Source organism: Amblyomma maculatum, chromosome 8 (assembly GCF_055883805.1).
Source record: "Amblyomma maculatum isolate TAMU_Amacu chromosome 8, ASM5588380v1, whole genome shotgun sequence".
Lineage (NCBI taxonomy): Eukaryota > Metazoa > Arthropoda > Arachnida > Ixodida > Ixodidae > Amblyomma > Amblyomma maculatum.
Genome location: NC_139351.1, coordinates 89259719 through 89278358, shown reverse-complemented (window position 1 = coordinate 89278358; position 18640 = coordinate 89259719). Strand labels below are relative to the sequence as shown.

Below are 18640 nucleotides of genomic sequence, written 5' to 3'. Positions count from 1 at the left end.
TTAAATATTAGGTAGTGCTCCCTTCTTGTTTTTCTTGTATGTGATCTCATAGTGGGGTCTTTCTGACAATTGTCAGCTTGAAATGATTCCTAAAGTACAGCTTTAAAATACGTGGCCGACTTTTATGACAATACATCCAATCTGAAATGTTTAGAGATGCAGTTTTAATAATATACATCACATTTGTTTGAGTAATCTTACAATTGGGATCTTCACTCTTTTCTGGTTCGTCTGTGTAAAAATTCTAGTTCTTTTGGGGTGGGAAGCGATTCGGTTGTGCCAATTGAACTCCCAATGCTCCCAAGTTTAATTGTGGCTGACAGTATGCTATAATTTTCTTGACATCCAAATTGACACACCTTAGGAGATTTGAATTTTACTTGCATTGCACACAGTTTATGCACATAAGGCAGGGTGTTGCTTGATGTGAAGCAAACCATTCTATATTTGGGGCTAACGCGAGTACAGTAGGCAAGCCCAGCTTTTCTACTCATCTTCATGGAATTTCCTGCAATTGTTTCATAACCCTTACATTAAGAGACAGATCCTGATGTCATTTAAGGTGCAGTTAAGGCTATAGTTTGCACTACTAGTAGTAGTTTCCTGAAGTTAAGTAACAACCCTGCCTTGCAGGCTTGCAGCTTTACACACCTGCCTCAGTGTGTGAAGCTGGAATTAAGAAAAAATGTATTTTTTTTGTGGGGGGGTGGGGGTTTAAGCATGGCTTGAACCTAGTGATACGAGCGAGAGTCGTGTGAAGCATGGTTAAGCATGGTTGAACTGTTTGAATTAGGGGGTGCTTAAGCTTCGCCTTGAGAGTAGCCGCGATAGCCCCTGTAACACCGCTTTTTCAATCGATGGTGGCTGTTAGATGGCACTCCTATAGGGTGGAGGCTTAACCATTAGAGATTGCAGACGCACATCAGCCTTTTCACACTGTGCCAGTTGTATGCACTGCTTCCACAGGAAAAGATGTCTGCTTGTAACCAAACTGTAAAGGCCGTGTAAAAGCAGCAAGAGCATTTATTAGCCATTGCTGTAGATGCGGTCCGACAGCCATTGCATATTAATAGCATTCCAAACCAGCAAGCTTATACAGAGAAGCTGTAGACTAAAGACTCAAAACTCGAGTTACTGTGAAATGCAAGGACTATCATTCAGAAAGTTTTTTCTGAGTACATTTTGCATAGGTGGGTTAAAAGAGAACGCTGGAAATACTCTGTCCAATGTTCGTATTTTTTGCGGTAACATTTAGGAGCTAAAAGAATCAAGTTGCGTTGCGTCCACAAAAATTAGATTTAAAGATGAAATTTTTGTTTAAGGCCAAAAGGCAATCCATGATCAGCATCTGGAAGTGAATGGCAATGTACAGGGTCATCCACTTCTAGCTGCAATATGGGTACTACTTTCAAAGTGCCATTGCACCTTACCCGGCGACTCAATAAAGCCAAGTACCAGACAGTGTGAAGCATCAACACCAGGTCCCTCTGCTTGTATTGCTATGTTTCAATATGCACCTGCGTCAGACACAATGTTGCTTGGAAAGTAGTGACAGTGTTATACCTAGAAGTGGATGACCTCTATCTCCCATCCATAGCCACAGAGAGACAGAAAATGATAGGATTCTGGTCTGAGCCATCGCCTAGAGATCAGAATGAGAAAAAGATCATTCTCAATGGTGAGGCAGTTTGCTTGCACAATTGACTGGTAGTGACAGCACCAGTATATCATTTCTCGGCTTTTTCTAAATTGTAAAAGCTTCGTATTCAGCGAGGGCAGCCTTCTTGCAATTAGACCACTGTAATCTATTAGTACAGGTCAATTTCAGCTTGCCCTCAAAGCCCTTTTAACATAGCCCAAGACATATACTGTTGCAAAAGGCTTCCATTGTAAGCCCTAATCAGTCGTGCCACATTACATCTAAATGCATTACTTTTACCAAGTGCGTCACTTATACTGCTGCACTTGAAGTGAGTGTGATTGTGAATAGATGTATAAATCTCTACCCTCTCTTGCTATCGCTACCCTCTGTATTTCACCTTCCTATTTCCTCCCATCCCTTCCCCTTGCACTGGCTTGACTAAACCACCACCGCCACTACTACTACAACTACTTACCGATACACCGTGACAGTGCCACCTACCACAAGTAGTGTAACACTTCTAAGTCAGCTACCCTCAACGCCTTTATTTCACTCTCGACATTCCACACACACGCACACAACACTGAGACACTCACACAACACAGTGTCACATTCTAGAAGTCGCAACCACACAGCACTGAAAGTGGCTAGTCCAGAAGTCAAGCAGTGGCCGCCACTATGACCGCGTCTTGTAGATCCACACTTCTTTGCCCACATAGGCAGTAGGGAAGTGGGTGTGCAGGAAGCCCTTGAGGAACTTCAAGTCAGCGTCCACCACAAAGTCCAGCATGTGCTTGTACAGGCTGTTGTAGATGACAATGTAGTCGGTCAGGCCTCCGAGCCCAAATGCCTTGAGGCCGTTGATGGGATCCTGGAAAAACTCGCGGGCTTCGTCCACATGCCCTTTCTTATTCTTGATGTTAGGCTCACATGACAGGAACTTCAGCTTGACATCACGGCGGTGGATGTGACTGAAAGGAAAGAGATGAATACGGTCATGTCTCACTGACGGGGACACTTTCATTCACAAGTAAAACTGTCTTCCTCTTGCGGTTACAAGTTATAAATCAGTGGGATGGAAATTGTCAAAATTTTGTATCAATGCTACTCTCACCATCCCATCATTTCAAGATAAAAATACCGCACCCTGTAATGATAGAGCAATTTCTAGCAGGTTTTCATATGCCCACTTTGTGACAGTACGCTGCTTTCAGGGCCTCAATTATAGTTCTGAACTCATTTTTATGAGAGGAAGTTATTATGTAAGCAATCTAGCTTATTTTAAGCCTTCTAATAAGTTAATGCAGTCGAAGGAAGAATAAAAGCACAGGCTAACTAGAGTCACACCTGCGCTTGTGTGAAACATTGAGATCTAGTCTTTTAAAAGCAGGTTTTTGCACTTGATTCGCATGACTGACCTGAGATGGTCCAATAGAATTATTACAAAAGGTTTCAAATGCAAGCTTCCACCATTTGTAGCATGCTGTATTCCACAAAATAAATTATGGCCACATAGAGAGGACAAAAAAGTAACCGGTAACAAATTGTAAAGAAAAATAATAATAATACAAAAAAACTTGGAAAAAGAAACCCTGTGATTGGGTATGCAGAGCGCTACATGCGGCAAGGTGGAAACCAGACAAAATCTTGGCAGTTCCAACAGCATTATTCAGCACGTTATAATAAAAAGTCACCTTACGTGCAGCAAAGCCTTTTGGCCAACCTGCTGCTTTCCTTGGAATGAACCTTCCTGATTCCTCGAGAGGGAGAGAAAGAGAGCTTTCCCCTTCTCAAGTCACTATTATTATCTGTCACTAACTATAACTATTAGCCACTATATATCAGGAACCCACCGATATCCTGCGGAACCTTGTGGACACACCTCGCGGACAGATCTCGCCCACACAATTTTCACCACAAGCCAAGCACCTTAAGACTGCAGCGCAGCAGGATACAAGATGTATCGTCGCATCTGAATTGTTTATTTACAAAATACTGCAAGCCTAGGCGTGGCCCAAGCAGGAGGGGCATACAAAATACAGAATAATGACAATAGCAGATGCAAGAAAAAAATGGATTAAATGATTGGTTGGTTCCAAAGCGACTCAGGCTATGAGAGACGCCGTAGTGGAGGACTCCGGAAATTTCGACCACCTGAGGTTCTTTAACGTGCACTGGCATCGCACAGCACACGGGCGCCTTGCTTTTCACCTCCATCGAAAAGCGGCTGCCGAGGCTGGGATTCGATTCCGCGCCCTTGGGAACAGCAGTCGAGCGCCGTAACCACTGTGCCACCTCGGCGGGGCAAAAATGAATTAAATTATAGTCTATACAATGCCACTTGTATCTCTGAGCCGTGAGAACAAAACACGAAAAAGGAACATTTGCTATTGTAATAAAGCATTTCCTAAAATAAAGCGAAGCATAAATGCACAAATTAATCAATCATCAAGAGTTTAAAAAAAGGAACATAATGTGAAGATCAGCTTGGGTAACAACTAATTAACAAAACAAAGAATTCAATAATTCAGACGGTCAACTGCTTAGCAGCGAATCAATTCTTTCAATCCGCAACAATGTGTAGGAAAAAAAGGATATTTTAACATGCTAATTCTGGCATTACAGTGAGTCAGAGAGTCACCGTGATGATGCCGTGTTCACAGTGCCGCCATTGGCGCTATATAGAGCTTAGGAGTGAAGTAAAAGTTATCTTTAAGAAGAAAAAAATTCCTAAAATGTGCTGAATAAAAGAAATTTACATCGTGAGAAAATCTGCAATTGCTGCCTCATGCACGGGTGCAACAGCTGAAATAGGATTTGTCGCAATTTTTGGAGCAGTATATTTGGAGCAACTCAAAGAAAAAAGAAAAAAAAAAAAAAACTGCACTTTGCAGCATGAATTAAAATTACGGAGTCTTTAAACAGGAAGGAAACCTTACTTTTGGCACAAAAAAATGAAGAGACGCCAATATCGGAACGTATGAATGTGATCCAAAGAAAATCTAGCAAGGGCCAGCGCTTATACTATTTCCTTTAGCAATCCGGCGTGCCTATTTCTGTAAATAAGCATTGTGTACTGCAAGGGGTGCTATCACACTAAAAAAAAAAGAGAATGTGGGCCATAAAACCAAGGAAGTTAATTATTCAAATTTGGGTGGCTAAATAAAAATGGAAAGAGCTAGAGAATATGCATTCTGTTTTTGCATCTAGCGCAGTTTGTCAATCTTAATCATTGGATCTTATCTTGCTTGCAAGAGTCATAAAAAAATGTTTTACTGTCAAACCGACTGTACAGTATTTCAATGTTCCAGCATCCATAAATGAATTTTGGCAGTCTTTGGCTCTACTGCAGCATTATGGAATTAAAAACTTAAGGTTGCTGTGCATTTCCCAACCTGCTGACACCAGAAATAAATTCCACATGTACCAGCTCAAGTTATATTAGCATAAACACAAAAGCCATAACTGATGCACCTCCTACACTATCTGATGATGGGAAAGGGAGTCTATAGACGAGACACGGTAAAAATAACCTTGCTGTACATTTATTTTTATTATTTTTTTTTATTTATTCGATACTGTCAATCCCATCAGGGATCATAACAGGGAGGGAATTCAAAAGTACAGAGGCAGAAAAAATAACAATGATAATTAATCAAAGTACATAAAAAATATGACACGAGATTATACATAAGAAGATATACGTATAGCAATTAAACAAGAATGAGGAGCATGTGACAAGATTTTGGCGGACAAATAAAACCACAAGCGAAAACACAAACGGAAGGAATAACTTCGTAGTGACATAAGAACTCAATAATTACTGAGATATAAGTAGTTGATTTTCCACACGTGTGCTGAAGGAATTTAATGATGGGCGAGTAACAATTGATGTGTTCAATGTGTTCCATTCGCGTATAGCACAAGGAAAGTATGAATATTTGAAAGTGTCAGTATAGAATGAAAACTCGTTTAGAGTGTGTATGTGATTATTACGTGTTTGTTGCGTTTGTGATTTTGATATGTATCTTGAAGTGTCGACTTTTCATTGATTGTGTATGAGTTGGTACATGGTTTAAGGCGCGCTAGTTTTGCTCTGTTTTGAAGGGTTAGTAGTCCAGCGTGTTTGAGTAGTTCTGTTGGTGAGTCTGTCAACCTGTGTTTATTAAATATGTATACATCTGCAGGGGGCGGCAGAAAGTTAGGTGGGCGGATGAGATTAAGAAGTTCGCAGGGGTCAAGTGGAAACAGAACCGGGTTAAGTGGAGAAATATGGGAGAGGCCTTCGCCCTGCAGTGGGTATAATCAGGCTGATGATGATGATGATGATGATGACATCTGACCGCCTTCCTCTGCACTGCTTCTATTTGTTTAATAAGCTTGTTAGTGAAAGGAAACCAAACAACATTAGCATATTCTAGAATTGATCTGACATATGTCTTATACGCAAGTAGCTTTGTTTCCGATAGTGCTAGTTTGAGGCGTCTGTTAATGAAAAATAACTGTTTTAAGGCGATTGATGTGAGATTGTTAACATGAGAATCCCATCTGAGGTCAGAGGTTAGTGTTATGCCTAAATATTTATATTCAGACACTGAATCAAGAGGAATGTTGTTTAATGTGTACTGAAAATTTGATTGGTGTATCTTTCTGGTTACAGATAAAGAAACTGATTTTTTTAACATTAATAGTCATCTGCCAATCTTCACACCACTTGAATGGCCCAACAAAATACCAAAAACTTCCAAGAGCTGCACAAAAAGCTAGAGACACATTCATTACAAGCATGCGATGCATAAAAAAACAAAATCAGTGTACAGCGATCTATGTGGTGAAGCATCCTCAAACCTCAGCATTTTAGCGCACTCAAAAGCGGCGGAGGTATGTGGATGCAAGATAGGTCAGTGACGCACACTGCACTGTCTGAAACGTCGTGACTGGCCATATCACGGCCGGAGAAAATTGTCCCCGAGCATGGCAAACTTTTGCGGATAGTCAGAGCATTTTGGCGCAGCGTGGTGCAAGTTTAACAAATTTCACGCTTATGGCGCAGCTGTTGCACCCCTGCTCATGTGTGAAATTAGCATGTAAAAAACTTTCCACAGCTCCAGCAAACGGTGCAAGACATGTATGCTTTCGGGTGAGCCGAGAGGCTCACCATCTTCGACAGCGCTAGTAAACATATGCAACATTATGTGAAACAATTACAGCCTCTGCTAAAGAAAATTCGACGCCATAATAAAGTGCACATTTGAAAGGACTCGACAGGGTCCCTGAATTATCCAGCTTTAACGGAGATCTGATTAACACTGCTTAGCTTAACTTCTCTCTCACCGGCCTAAACCAACTCCCATCAACTTAAATACCTGATTAGCTGGTGTCTAGCCCACTCTGTCTCGTTCATTCCTCTCGAAGAGGTGCTTGTCTTATGTCATGCTAAAGGAATCCTCCAAGATGCACATTCACTGCCACTAAGAATGAAGAACTTTTTCAGGATATACAAAAGCTGCAAGTAATTTCCAGAGTGATATTACTGACTATTTTATCTGAGTGCAACAACCTGTGTACAGCTCACGTCTTCAACACTGCATCAGCTAATGAGTGGGCAACGCAATCGGAACATTTTTTTGATGGATATTTAGGGGAATCCCCCAAGGTGGAGCAGATTTGTAATAAGGGAGTAATTACTCATTGATCCTGATCCCTGGATTAGGATGAATTTTTCTTTAGCTAGGAAGTTTCTCAGAAACCTGTATAGCTTTCCTTTGTAGCCGTATGGGTGCGACTGGGTGGATGTCAATGAGTAATTAGTCCCTTAATCAGAACAGTGTCTAAGAGCTTCTTTTGCCTGATTAATCAAAAATTAATACCAAACGGGAAAAAGATTTTCAAATTTTGTGTGATGAACGTGCCTAGAGTGCACAGAAAGAAAACTTTCAGCGTCCCAGACATTTAATTACGCAACTTTTGATGGCTTCTCATAGGTCTACATCCAGAGTCTGTTAACAGAGCTTTCATGATCTTGATTATACATTTTACGGCTCATTCTTGCTGTAAGAAGTCATTACGCAAACACATAAGCACGTTTTGGGCCTTTTAATGTGCTCACCCTTTCAAAACAAGCAACTGAAAATATGCGGAATGTGGCCTCATCAGGACTTCATTTTGCATGCCTAGCTTGATATGGCTCTACAGAGTATATCGCAAAAGGAAACAAGAGTACCAGCCCCTGAACATTTCGGCATTAGGCAAGCTATACACAGATAAGGGGATGCCTTGGCCAAAAGCGTAGAGCAGTGACAGAGAAATGCATGCAACATGTAATTAAGGTAAGTTGGAAGAGGGCTATAGATTCGCTTTGGCCAATGAGAGTTCTTCAAAACGCACTGACGCCGCACAGCACATGGGCATTTCAGAAATGCTGCAGCTGCTGCGGCCAGGATTCGATCATGTGACTTTGAACTTTGCAGCCAAGTGGTAGAGCCACACTGAGCCACCACAGTGGGAATTTTCAAAGGGTGAGCCATTCTTTGCAATACATACAAAGACAGCTTTGTGTATTTCTCGCGATCAATATCAGTCTAAAGAAGTAGAGCGGAAAAATTTCAGTGCATTCTTCTACAATTCCAATGAAGTTCTGTCACAAAAAATGTTTAGTTTCTATCATACAGAGTTTTTTGTCATAATTAGCGGGGGTCACTTGTAAGATATTAGGGTTCAAACATATGCAAGCACAGTTGAGCATCGCCCATAATAGCGCATATTATAATTGCTGTTTTAAGCTGCTGTGTTACGTTAATTGTTTCAGACCACTAGGTAGGGAACTGAATTTCCGTCTCAAAAAAAAAAAAATACCTAGTCGGAAAACCGGTTTATTTGTGACTTAACTGATGTGTCTAGCCCATCACGGTCAAGCATTTGATCTTTGTCACACAGAGATGTGAAAACAATTCAGTAAGTATGCAAGGAAGGAACATAGAGGTGGTCACCTGTAGAAAGGCGTGGAGTGGCACGGCATGAGGAAGGCCACGCTGGTACGTCCGGGCCTTTGCTCCAGCTCCTTGGCCAGGAAGTCCATGGCCTCAATGGTGCCCTTCTGGTGGAAGAGACCGAAGTAGAGGGCGGGCGGGAAGAAGGACACCGCCAGCACCCCTGCCAGTGTGAGGCCCCAGGACTGCGGCAGCCGCGCCATGCCTGCCCCACACACACACATGGCCAGCGGGAAGATGGGGAGCAGGAAGCGGAACTCCTTGTGGCTCACCAGGCTGTGGAACACCGCAGTTGTGACGGGAGGGGAAACGGGGCTCTTGGAACATTTTTCTATACATTTAGATTAAGCGCAATGGCAATGTAGTCTTAAACAGTTTCTTACACCGATTTCAAATATGTAATCTTTTTTCGGTGTCTAATATTCTAAAATGTCTAATATTTGTTTTCAAAATATTATACATTTTCACTCCTTTGTTTATAGAAACAATAAAGAAAAAAAAAAGGACTAAACTATTATTGACGTGTGGCTTGACAGTATACAGTATAAAGAATACAAAGTAGGAATTACTTTTCGATTAAGGCAATATTAGTAATTTTACAACCTGTTGAACTTCGGTAAGAAAAAGTGATTTATGAGTTATTTAAATTAGAGCATGCAAAAAAATTACCAAGCGCAAAATGAGAAATTTGTTCCCAGCATACAGGAGCATGCTTCAATAAAGATTATTTCTTTATCTGCTCTAAATGCGAAGACATCCTTCTTGTAAATTAGCAAATCATAAAAAATGTGTTTTAAGGAAACGAGAAAAATGAACACAGATTGGATTTATTCAGCTCATTTGCACCTTACGAAGTGGAATTAATGGCCCAGGAAGTGAATAGATCAGTTCGTATGTAGAAGATGGACAGAAGGTTTCCAAAGTGTCATTTTCAAAAAGTCGCTTTTTCTTTTTTTGCGATTTTCGGCCCTGTTTAAAGGGGAAAGGGTGTGCAGCCGCGGTGAAAAGAAATTTAAGCTTCGGTTTGACCATAACCTGGTGAAGGCTCATGACGATGCTCAAAACTGAACAGACGAAGACAAAGCAGCTACTGCCTCTGAACATTATTCTCAATGTCTCTTCAAAGAAACTGAACCAAAGGTTATAAGCATCTATTTTCCCTGATGCTATTAAAAGCTTACTGTTTAAAGTTGTTGACACCACAGTGATTTTGCTTAAAACTGTGTAAAAAAACTTAACTTATAATGACATGTTTCTATGAGTGCATGCTCCAGTCGTCTTTATGCAGTCCATTCTGGAAACTATGATCAGCGAGCGTGATGGCAACTGTGCATCAGGTAAACAGACGTAGCAAAAGCTAATAAATATCTCGCCTGCCAGAAAATAATTATTAATTTTTAATATAGAATAGCATTTATTTCAGTTTCACACTCAGTACTCTAATGGTACAGAGAGAAAGTTTAGTGGACTGTGGTTACCACTTCATTTAGGATATTCAAAACACTGTGGCACCATCTAGCGACAAAAACTAAAAACAGGTCATTGACAATCAAAAAGGAAGAATTGCTTTTTAGTGAAGGGCACACTGGAGAGAGCACGACGTATAATAAAACATGACGAGCACTCCTAAAAGAAAAAGAATGCTGTGCCCTAAAGAAATCACTGATATTTTCTCGAGATGTGGTTATTTGGTGGATTACATATCAAGAAGTGTGACGGTCTACTACAAGACTGCACTTTAGTTTCTTTTATGTGATTTTCAATGCCACGTTATAAATTATAAATCCTCTTTCCATAAATACTGAAGTGCTCTTTCTATACATTATGAAGTAAGACCTTTTCATTTCCACCACGATCGGAAGATGCCGTTCTGTTGGTGTTTGGTTCCATTAAAGCAAAAACAGTGCAGTGAGCTGTAGAAAGATGAATAGCAAAAGTAGGAGGGGTATGAAGAAAACAAAGTCTCTGGGCAATCGACGACAGCAGAGCTGAAATTCAAGAAACATGCACTTTGGTGGGACATACAATGTGGACAGCAGACAGCTTGTGTTTAGTCCTGCCTCAACTGCGAGCTTGCTACATGATAGACAAACACAGCAGCACAGGTACAGTGAAGTTTTCTGGCGAAGAGTGCAGGTGACTGCAGCCCCGCCCCAGTGTGCCAAGCCCCCACAAATAATTGGAGAAAATTCAACTGAAACAGGACCAGGTATCTCTCACTGCAAACAATGTCATTTTCAACGTGGCGGAGTACACAAGCAAAACTAGTTTAGCACAAATGAGCACTTCAACACTTTTTAACAAGACAGAAAAATGCTGAATTTCCATGTAAATTTATAATTTCCTTCCTGCTTGCTGAAAAATATGAAAGGGGCACTGAGGGACATGTTATTTAATAATTGTTCTCGATATACATTGATTCTCTGGTTTTTTTCCAAGTGTGTTGAAGTTTGCCAGCAAAAGATGCCTTTATCACCAGAATAATGGTATTTAAAAAAAGCAGAGACTTTATTTTTGGTTGCGAATTTTGTTCTTTTTAACGATGTGTAAGAAATTGCTAAACGTGAATCACAAAGTAGTGTTTGCCTATGACCACTAAAAAGCTTATTATGAAATATATCCTCCCACCTGTATCGATTTCAATAGCCCAGAAATGGCTATGACATCACAGCTACGTATAGGCCACGTAACAGATCAAAAAGCTAAGACATGATTACTCTATCGTTTTGATTCACTGCTGTGTTAAAGCCAGCCTGCCTCAAGAACAGCAGTCATGAGTGAAGCAGTAGCAATGGTAATCCAATTCTTTCATCCTTCACATCACTTACACTGCCTCTGATGTCATAGCCATCATTCGGCTGCCATAAATGAAACAAGTGAGGATGAAAAAGCTGTTATATATTTTTCAGTAGTCCTAGGTGAATACTACATGGTGATTCATGTACAGTAATGTCTAAAGTGCCATTAACAATAAGGAAAATATAACCAAAATCTTGTGTCTATACTTCAAGATATTCCAATCAGCGGATTAAAAATTGTGAAGTCCTAACCGAAAAACAAATTGCCACGTACCATTCACTCACCATTTTGAACTGAATGGTGGTGCAGCATATCCTCTGGGACCCGCTTTCAGATGGATGCATTTTACCCTATTCTCGAAGCTGGCCAATGACGTAGACATTTGCATTTTATTTTCTAGCAATATGCAGTGGTTTCTTTGTGATTAGAATACTGTACCATATCGATGCAGGAAAACTGCCATTTGTCCACAGTGTCCCTTTAGAATTCAGAAAACTATTTATGCTGGACAACATTTTTTTTTTCTCGAGAAGGAAACCAGCATCCGACTATATCAATAGTCATCAGAAGTGCCATATCAAAGCATGTATATCCTGCTTTCTTGCCATGAAGACTCTGAAATGGACAAAGCAGCTTGAATACGAAAAAATCCAAGAGACATTTAAGCTCTGCCTGTAAGGGTATGATTTGTAAAAACCAAGCGCTCTCCTGTAGCACTGCCCATAACTAGGCCTAATTCAACATTCACCCTCACTCCCACATCTTACACTACCTTCCCTAATCATTTTTTTTCGTAGCATCATTACACAATATGCTACAAGAAGGTCTTACTGGTGAAGATAGTTCTTTTGCCATGCTCACACAGTGTCCTCCTGTACTCATTCTTACAACTACAAGCTTCATTGGAGCCCTCCCATGATACCCTTCTCACAACCACTACAAGACTAGCATGATGTTTACTCTCACCATCATACACTCCTACAATACCATGAATTACCTGCCCTGCCTATGAAGGTCTGCTGCTTGTAGCATCATTTGACGACTAGAAAACAAGAAACTCTTTCGGCAAGCTCTTGCTTACCTGAGCACCAGCATGTGCCAGATGATGACAGCTGCGAGCAGACGACAGCGACCCACCCGAATGCCCAGCACAAAGGGCAACAGGTGCAGGGCCAGCACAGCGGGCAGCCCATTGGTGAAGTACCAGTGCCATGGGTTCTTGCCATAGTGGGCGCCCACGTCAGCCACAAAGTTCAGTCGTGCAAAGTTCCACGGGGTGCACACCCACTTGCGGTAGTACCACCGGTCACACAGCATCAGGGCTCCAAAGCAGCACGCACTACATGAAAATGAGGAGCATGTTTTTCGATGGAGGCGAAACGAAGAGGCGTCTGTATGTGCTGTGCAATGTCAGTGCACATTAAAAGATTCCCAGGTGGTCCAACTTACTCCGTAACCCTCCACTACGGCTCCTCATTCTCTCTTTCCACTTTCAATCCCACCTTCCTCCCTCCCCTTATGGCGCGGTTCAGGTGTCCACAGAAACAAGTGTGAGAGACACTGTGCCTTCCCCTTCCTGTAAACCAATTATTATTATTATTATTATTATTATTATTAAAGCACACGGTTTCACTGAAAAGTATGGCTCAACTTGCTGATTGGCAGAAGACAGTGCACGTCACAGTGGCCGCACGGAGCTGCTTCTAAAGGAAGAATGCATTTGGACAACCTTATACACCACTTACCTGTTATCTGTTTCTAGCACTTTGCAAATAAACCGCGGATAACATGGTTTAGCCTAAACTTCAGCTCTACCGGTTCATTGCATGTATAACTGGTGGACTTGGTGGACATGTTTACCGCTATGAATGAGGGCGACGCTAGTGAACTCTCTCAAAGTTCTGTTGCTGGCAACACTAATACCCCCCCCAAAAATATAGAAGATTGGACAGCCACCACTGTAGCTCAGTTTGTATGAGCACCAGACGCGATATTCAGAGGTCATGGGTTCGGTTCTCATCATCACCGTGTTGTTTTTCCTTTTACTTTGTATCTTTCTCCCTAAAATGATTACAGTACTATTTCACGTCAATCGCAAAAAGACATTAAAAAATCCCCTACGCTTTCCTTGGCCTCGCTGACTGTTGGTTTCTTTCCTAGGAGAACTTAGAGAAATTCATGTCAAAATTTCATAATAAAAAGAAAACGCATTTATTATCGCACTACACCTAGCACTCTTGACCTCAGGGAAAGTTACTTAACACTGGACAGACACCATCACCATGAAACGTTCTGCTTACACGTGCTCCTTAGTTTGGCAACGGGACCTGTTTCACCATAAAATGCCACCAGATGCGTAAAACAAAAAAAGTGGTACAGACCTCGTGAAGACTAGCCTCTTGAGCAGAAACATCCTGGAATGTGACTCTCTGGCAAGGTGCAGGGCGATGAGGGGCAACCAAAGGACCACAGCCGTGGGCCGCATCATGCAGGACAGGCCCACCAACCACAGGTAGCCCCAGGAGGTGCTGCAGGTGGCACCAATGGCATTGGTGTACGAGTTCTATCAAGCCTAGTGACCATGCTAAGGGACCAAGCTGCACTATTGTCGCTGACTGCCGCTTTTCCACTCTAAGGTCCTGCCTCTAAAATGCTACACCAAGACCAGAAAGGCATGCCAATTATTATTTAACCAATAGTATATCACTGAACTGCGTGTTGCCGAGAGGCATCACAGTAGCAGCGTAAGCAAAATGCACACATAAGAGCAGTGCAAATCCTGCCAATAATTTATCCCCCATATTTTCTTTTATTTCCAGCCTACAGGTATTAAATTTGCTGTTTAGTATGCATCTTCTTTCATCCTCATTAGTATCACTGACCCAATGTGCAGTGTTTTCTTAGCGTTGAGGTGTGGGCTAGTTGGTTGCTTATGTTGGATGAAAAAGTGGGAAGGACGAGGATGAAGATAGAAATGTTTGTGCCCTTTTCTGTCTTCGTGCTCATTCTTCGCGCTGTTTCATCCAACCCCAACAATAAGTAACTGGTGCCAATGTTGGGTACCAAAATCTCCCTGTATGTTCACTTAAATTGAAAGTAAAAACGAGGTAGCTTCACAAAAAAACTTTTAAAACCTTTATATGTATATGGTTTGTCCTATCAGTAAAATATGTAAGCATCTTGTTTCCAAGTCAACTTCTATCGCAAATTCGTAGCCATGTTTTCTTTACAATACTAGGGCATATTGCAAACCGAGCTACAGACTTCATTCTCCGAATGGCGCCAATCTCTTCATTTTACATTTAAGCTACATTCAAGAAGCTTTTTTTTTTTTTTTAAATAACATGGTATAATTATACTTAGTCATTAAAATTCCTAAACCTGAAGAAGCTTTTACTGCAAAAGACTGCTCAAATGCAATTGAATGTTCATTTTCTTGGTACATGCATGCAAGCTTTGCAGTAATAGCTAAACATGTTCTAAACACATAACATATTTATGTTATGTGCCAAGAGCGAATTTGCTTCAAAACTGAAATGAATAGCTCATAGAAGGCATTAATAAGCACAGGCTATGAACATAAGCAACATATGGCAAAGTAAAAAAAAATACAAATTCATAACCATAAAGGCCCAAATTAAATTTGCTTAAGGAGATGCCACTCACCAGAAAACCTCAGTGCTTTGGCAACACAAATAAAGGAGTAACCCAATTATAACTATGTTACAAACAACTCATTGTGCTCCTTGCATTAACGTTACAAAACCACTCCACATTCAGAGAACAAATTTAGTATGACAAATCGTCTCTACATCATGCAACAGCACATATACAGAACAGTCAATGTAGAGAACCCCAGAAGGATTATACATACTTACAATGCAACAGCACATTTGGTTGCCTCCCTCCTACCACCATCCTTAGTGCCTGTTTACCACTTACACATTTCTCGAAGTACCACTTTTACAGTTGGTGCTGAGGATTTTTCACTACGCAGCTGGCTCTTTATCCAAACGTAAGTCTGAAAGTGCCCAAATCTGGAGGCTGGAGGAAATGTGGAGGCTAATGAAAAGGGTTGAGAATAACGCAGAGAGCTATGGAACGGAAAACAGTAGGTGTAATACTAAAAGATAGCAAGTGTGTACAGTGGGTCAGAGAAATTAACTCAAGTTACTGACCATTCTTGTGGAAATCAAGAAGAAATGGGCATGGGCCGGACATGCAGCTCAAAGAGAGCTAACTGGTGGTCACTAAGGGTAAAAAATTGGATTCCAAGGAAAAGAAAGAGTAGCAGGGGTGGCAGACAGTCAGGTGGGCAGATAAGGTTAAAAAGTTTGCAGGAGTCAAGTGAATACAACTACCACAGGACCGGGTTAACTGAAGGAATATGGGAGAGACCTTCGCCCTGCAGCGGGTATAGCCCAGCTGCTGCTGATGATGAAGATTGAGAAAGCATCAGCATGTTATGTCCCTTCCTCCATCTTGTATGCAGCTTTCTTTGTGTCAGCATAACCTTTCCATCTAAGTGCCATTATTTAGTGAAGGTGCATTTGCTAATGCACATGTGCACTACACTTGGCAACGACCTTTTCATTGGCAAAGTAAAGAAAGCCACAGGGATGGAGCACCTGTAAATGCATAAATCCTCCAACAGTTTGACCGCAGGACAGCTGCCTGATATGTTGCTCGTTACACAGCTGCTTTTATCTTTTACTAGTGTAGCTGGCTCTGTCCATGGAAGCTACTTGTAACTGGACATGCCTAAACAATTTACTGTAATCGGAAACTGTTTTAGATGCGACTCTTACCAATGAAAATTGGCAGTTATATCAGAAGTACACACTCATATGGTACGTTTTGAAAGTAACATATTAACTGCAACCAGACTATTCCACTAAGAGAGAAGGTGTGTTTCATTTCAGAAGCTTTGGCTGCATTGTCAAGGAAAGTTATCACACTGTACATAGCAATGTTGCCAAGAAGTATATTGTCCAAGATGAGCAACCTGACATTTGTACACTCTATATCTACTTTTTGTTGGTGGAATATTTAGGGGAAACTGCCAAGGTGGAGTAGATATGTAATAATAGAGTAATTACTTATTGACGTCCACCCAACCGCAGACATACGGCTACAAAGGAAAGCTATACAGCTTTCTCAGAAACTTCGTATTTAAAAACAAATTCATCTTAGTTTGGGGGATCGAATCTGCGACTACCGCTTAGTTGCTCTACCAACTGAGCTAACCAGGACCAGGACGAATTGTTTCTTAACTACAAAGTTTCTGATACAGCTTTCCTTCACAGCCATATGCCTGCGGTTGAGTGGATGCCAACGAGTAATTACTCCCTTTACTTTTTGTGTGCGTACATGTGTGTGTGTCCTTACCCTGGCAGCTTCTGACCCCTCCATGGGTAGATGGAGAGAGCTCCCGCGGTAAAGACCTGCTCGGCGACATTGGTCAGGGTCCGAGAGGCAGTGTAGTGCAGAAACCATGAGGAGACCACACAGAACGATGTCCAGCAGGCACCCTGGTAGCCAAAGAGGCGACGGCCCAGCTCCACAGTCCAGTAGTCGCCAAAAGCTGACATGATGGCCTGAACGAGGCGTGGTACCATAGTCTGCAAGTAGTGTGAAAGGGTATCACATGTTTATCACTCCCTTATTAAAGGTACGCTCAGGTGAGCTTTCAAATGAACCACCCTCTTCTGGTCTGAATCCGACAGAACACTCTGTGCATTGTTTTCGTTGCACAATGCTGCTCCCGTAAGCATTTATGTAATATTGAAAAAGCAAACGCAATCATGTCATATCGGATGCAACCATCCCGCTCAGTTTGAAGGTTTTTGTTTCATGTAGTGAGTCCACTGCCACATTGTAGAGCAAACGACAACGTCAATGGTGCCTTCTGAACAGCTTACCACCATGAGCACAGTGTCGATCTTCAATATCTTGAGCAGGTAATACTGGGCCGCGATGAACATTGGGTAAACAGAGCTTCGAATGGCATACTTCCATTCCCATGTCTGGTAACCATACCTGAAGGAAAACGGCATACTCTTTAACAACTGTCTATTCTTTAAGCGCTTAAGCAGCACAAACAAATCTTGAGTTTTTCGCTTCTGTTGCACACTAGACTGCTGACCAACTTCTAGTGCAAGATTTGGCTTCTGACTTGAAAGTTCAAGCAATATTGGAAGAGGAAATAGATTGAAAGAACACTTTCAATATAACATATTGTTGGACAAGTTGCTGGGGAAAAAATCCCTACTGAACACGGGAGGGACGAGCGTTCGATCGCCCAGGGTCCTCTCTTGTGTGTGTTCTTTCGTGTAACTTTAGCACGTCTGAATAAGTTTAACTAGCCCAATTACTGCATGTGAGCGCATATTACTATATTTCGCAAGATATTAGTCTCTTTTTAGTTGAGTTCAACAAGAGTACGCTTCAATCAAAACTGAATTAAGGCTGCACCACAATTTAAGAACGCGCGAAGCAAGATCGAACTGCTAGATCTCACCCGAAAACAAATTTGTGGGCGATTTCCAGCGACTGCCAGTATTCATCGGGAACGAAGGCGGTCCTAACGAAGAACGCTCCTCCGAGCCGGAAGAGTACAAACATAAACAAGAAGAACACCTTGGGGAACTCCTTGTTGCCCTCTGGAAAAGTAAGATCACGAAACAACCCTTAAATTAGAACAAATCACTGCTGCCACGATCGCATCACCGCTGCTCACCCTCTTCCTTCGGCTCCTCTTTCACCTCTTCTGATCGCTGCTCTAGCTCGGCCATTCAAGCAGATCACAAATCTTCGCTTCTTGGCCAAATGCTGACTCTGCAATGGACCACCCCCCTTTGCGAAGTCGGTCCTTTCTGCCTCCCAAAGCACGCACCACACAATCTAAAATTCGAACGTTCGCACAAGCCAGCGCGCGCGCTGACCGGCCCGCTTTGATTTGGCTAGGAGTGGCGAGTCTAGCAACGGCTCGTTAATAGCTACTACAAAAAAAAAAAAGTCTGTCCGATTGGTTTCAGTTTCGGTTTCGGCCTTATGGTTGATTTAAATAGATATATTATGGTTCTGTCTGTTTTTTTTTAATCTCAAAGAATGCGTCGCCATCTATTCAACTCGCGTACAGCAAAGACGGGAGCACGCTGTGTGGTTATGCTTATGCTGCAGTACGGTGTTCATTCAACCTTTCAACTGT

At 41.8% G+C, this 18640-nt stretch overlaps 1 protein-coding gene across 1 annotated transcript; it reads right to left on the bottom strand.

Annotated features, from left to right (window-relative positions):
• Positions 1-1068: 1068 nt before the first annotated feature.
• Positions 1069-18394, bottom strand: PIG-B (phosphatidylinositol glycan anchor biosynthesis class B). The gene is made up of 8 exons (XM_084576764.1): positions 18170-18394; positions 17951-18092; positions 17352-17469; positions 16819-17051; positions 13812-13958; positions 12512-12769; positions 8632-8907; positions 1069-2613 (listed from the first exon to the last, which is right to left on the bottom strand). Exons 1-8 carry the CDS (start codon positions 18222-18224, stop codon positions 2319-2321), a joined length of 1524 nt encoding a protein of 507 aa, XP_084432890.1. The 5' UTR covers positions 18225-18394; the 3' UTR covers positions 1069-2318.
• Positions 18395-18640: the final 246 nt, after the last annotated feature.

Excerpts from the sequence above, each read along its gene's own strand:
- PIG-B (XM_084576764.1), bottom strand. The coding sequence starts at position 18,224 with ATGGCCGAGCTAGAGCAGCGATCAGAAGAGGTGAAAGAGGAGCCGAAG. Across the intron at positions 13,959-16,818 it reads AGGGGTCAGAAGCTGCCAGG|CACCTCCTGGGGCTACCTGT; the intron begins GTAAGGACACAC and ends TGCCACCTGCAG. Across the intron at positions 2,614-8,631 it reads CACTCCACGCCTTTCTACAG|TCACATCCACCGCCGTGATG; the intron begins GTGACCACCTCT and ends CTTTCCTTTCAG.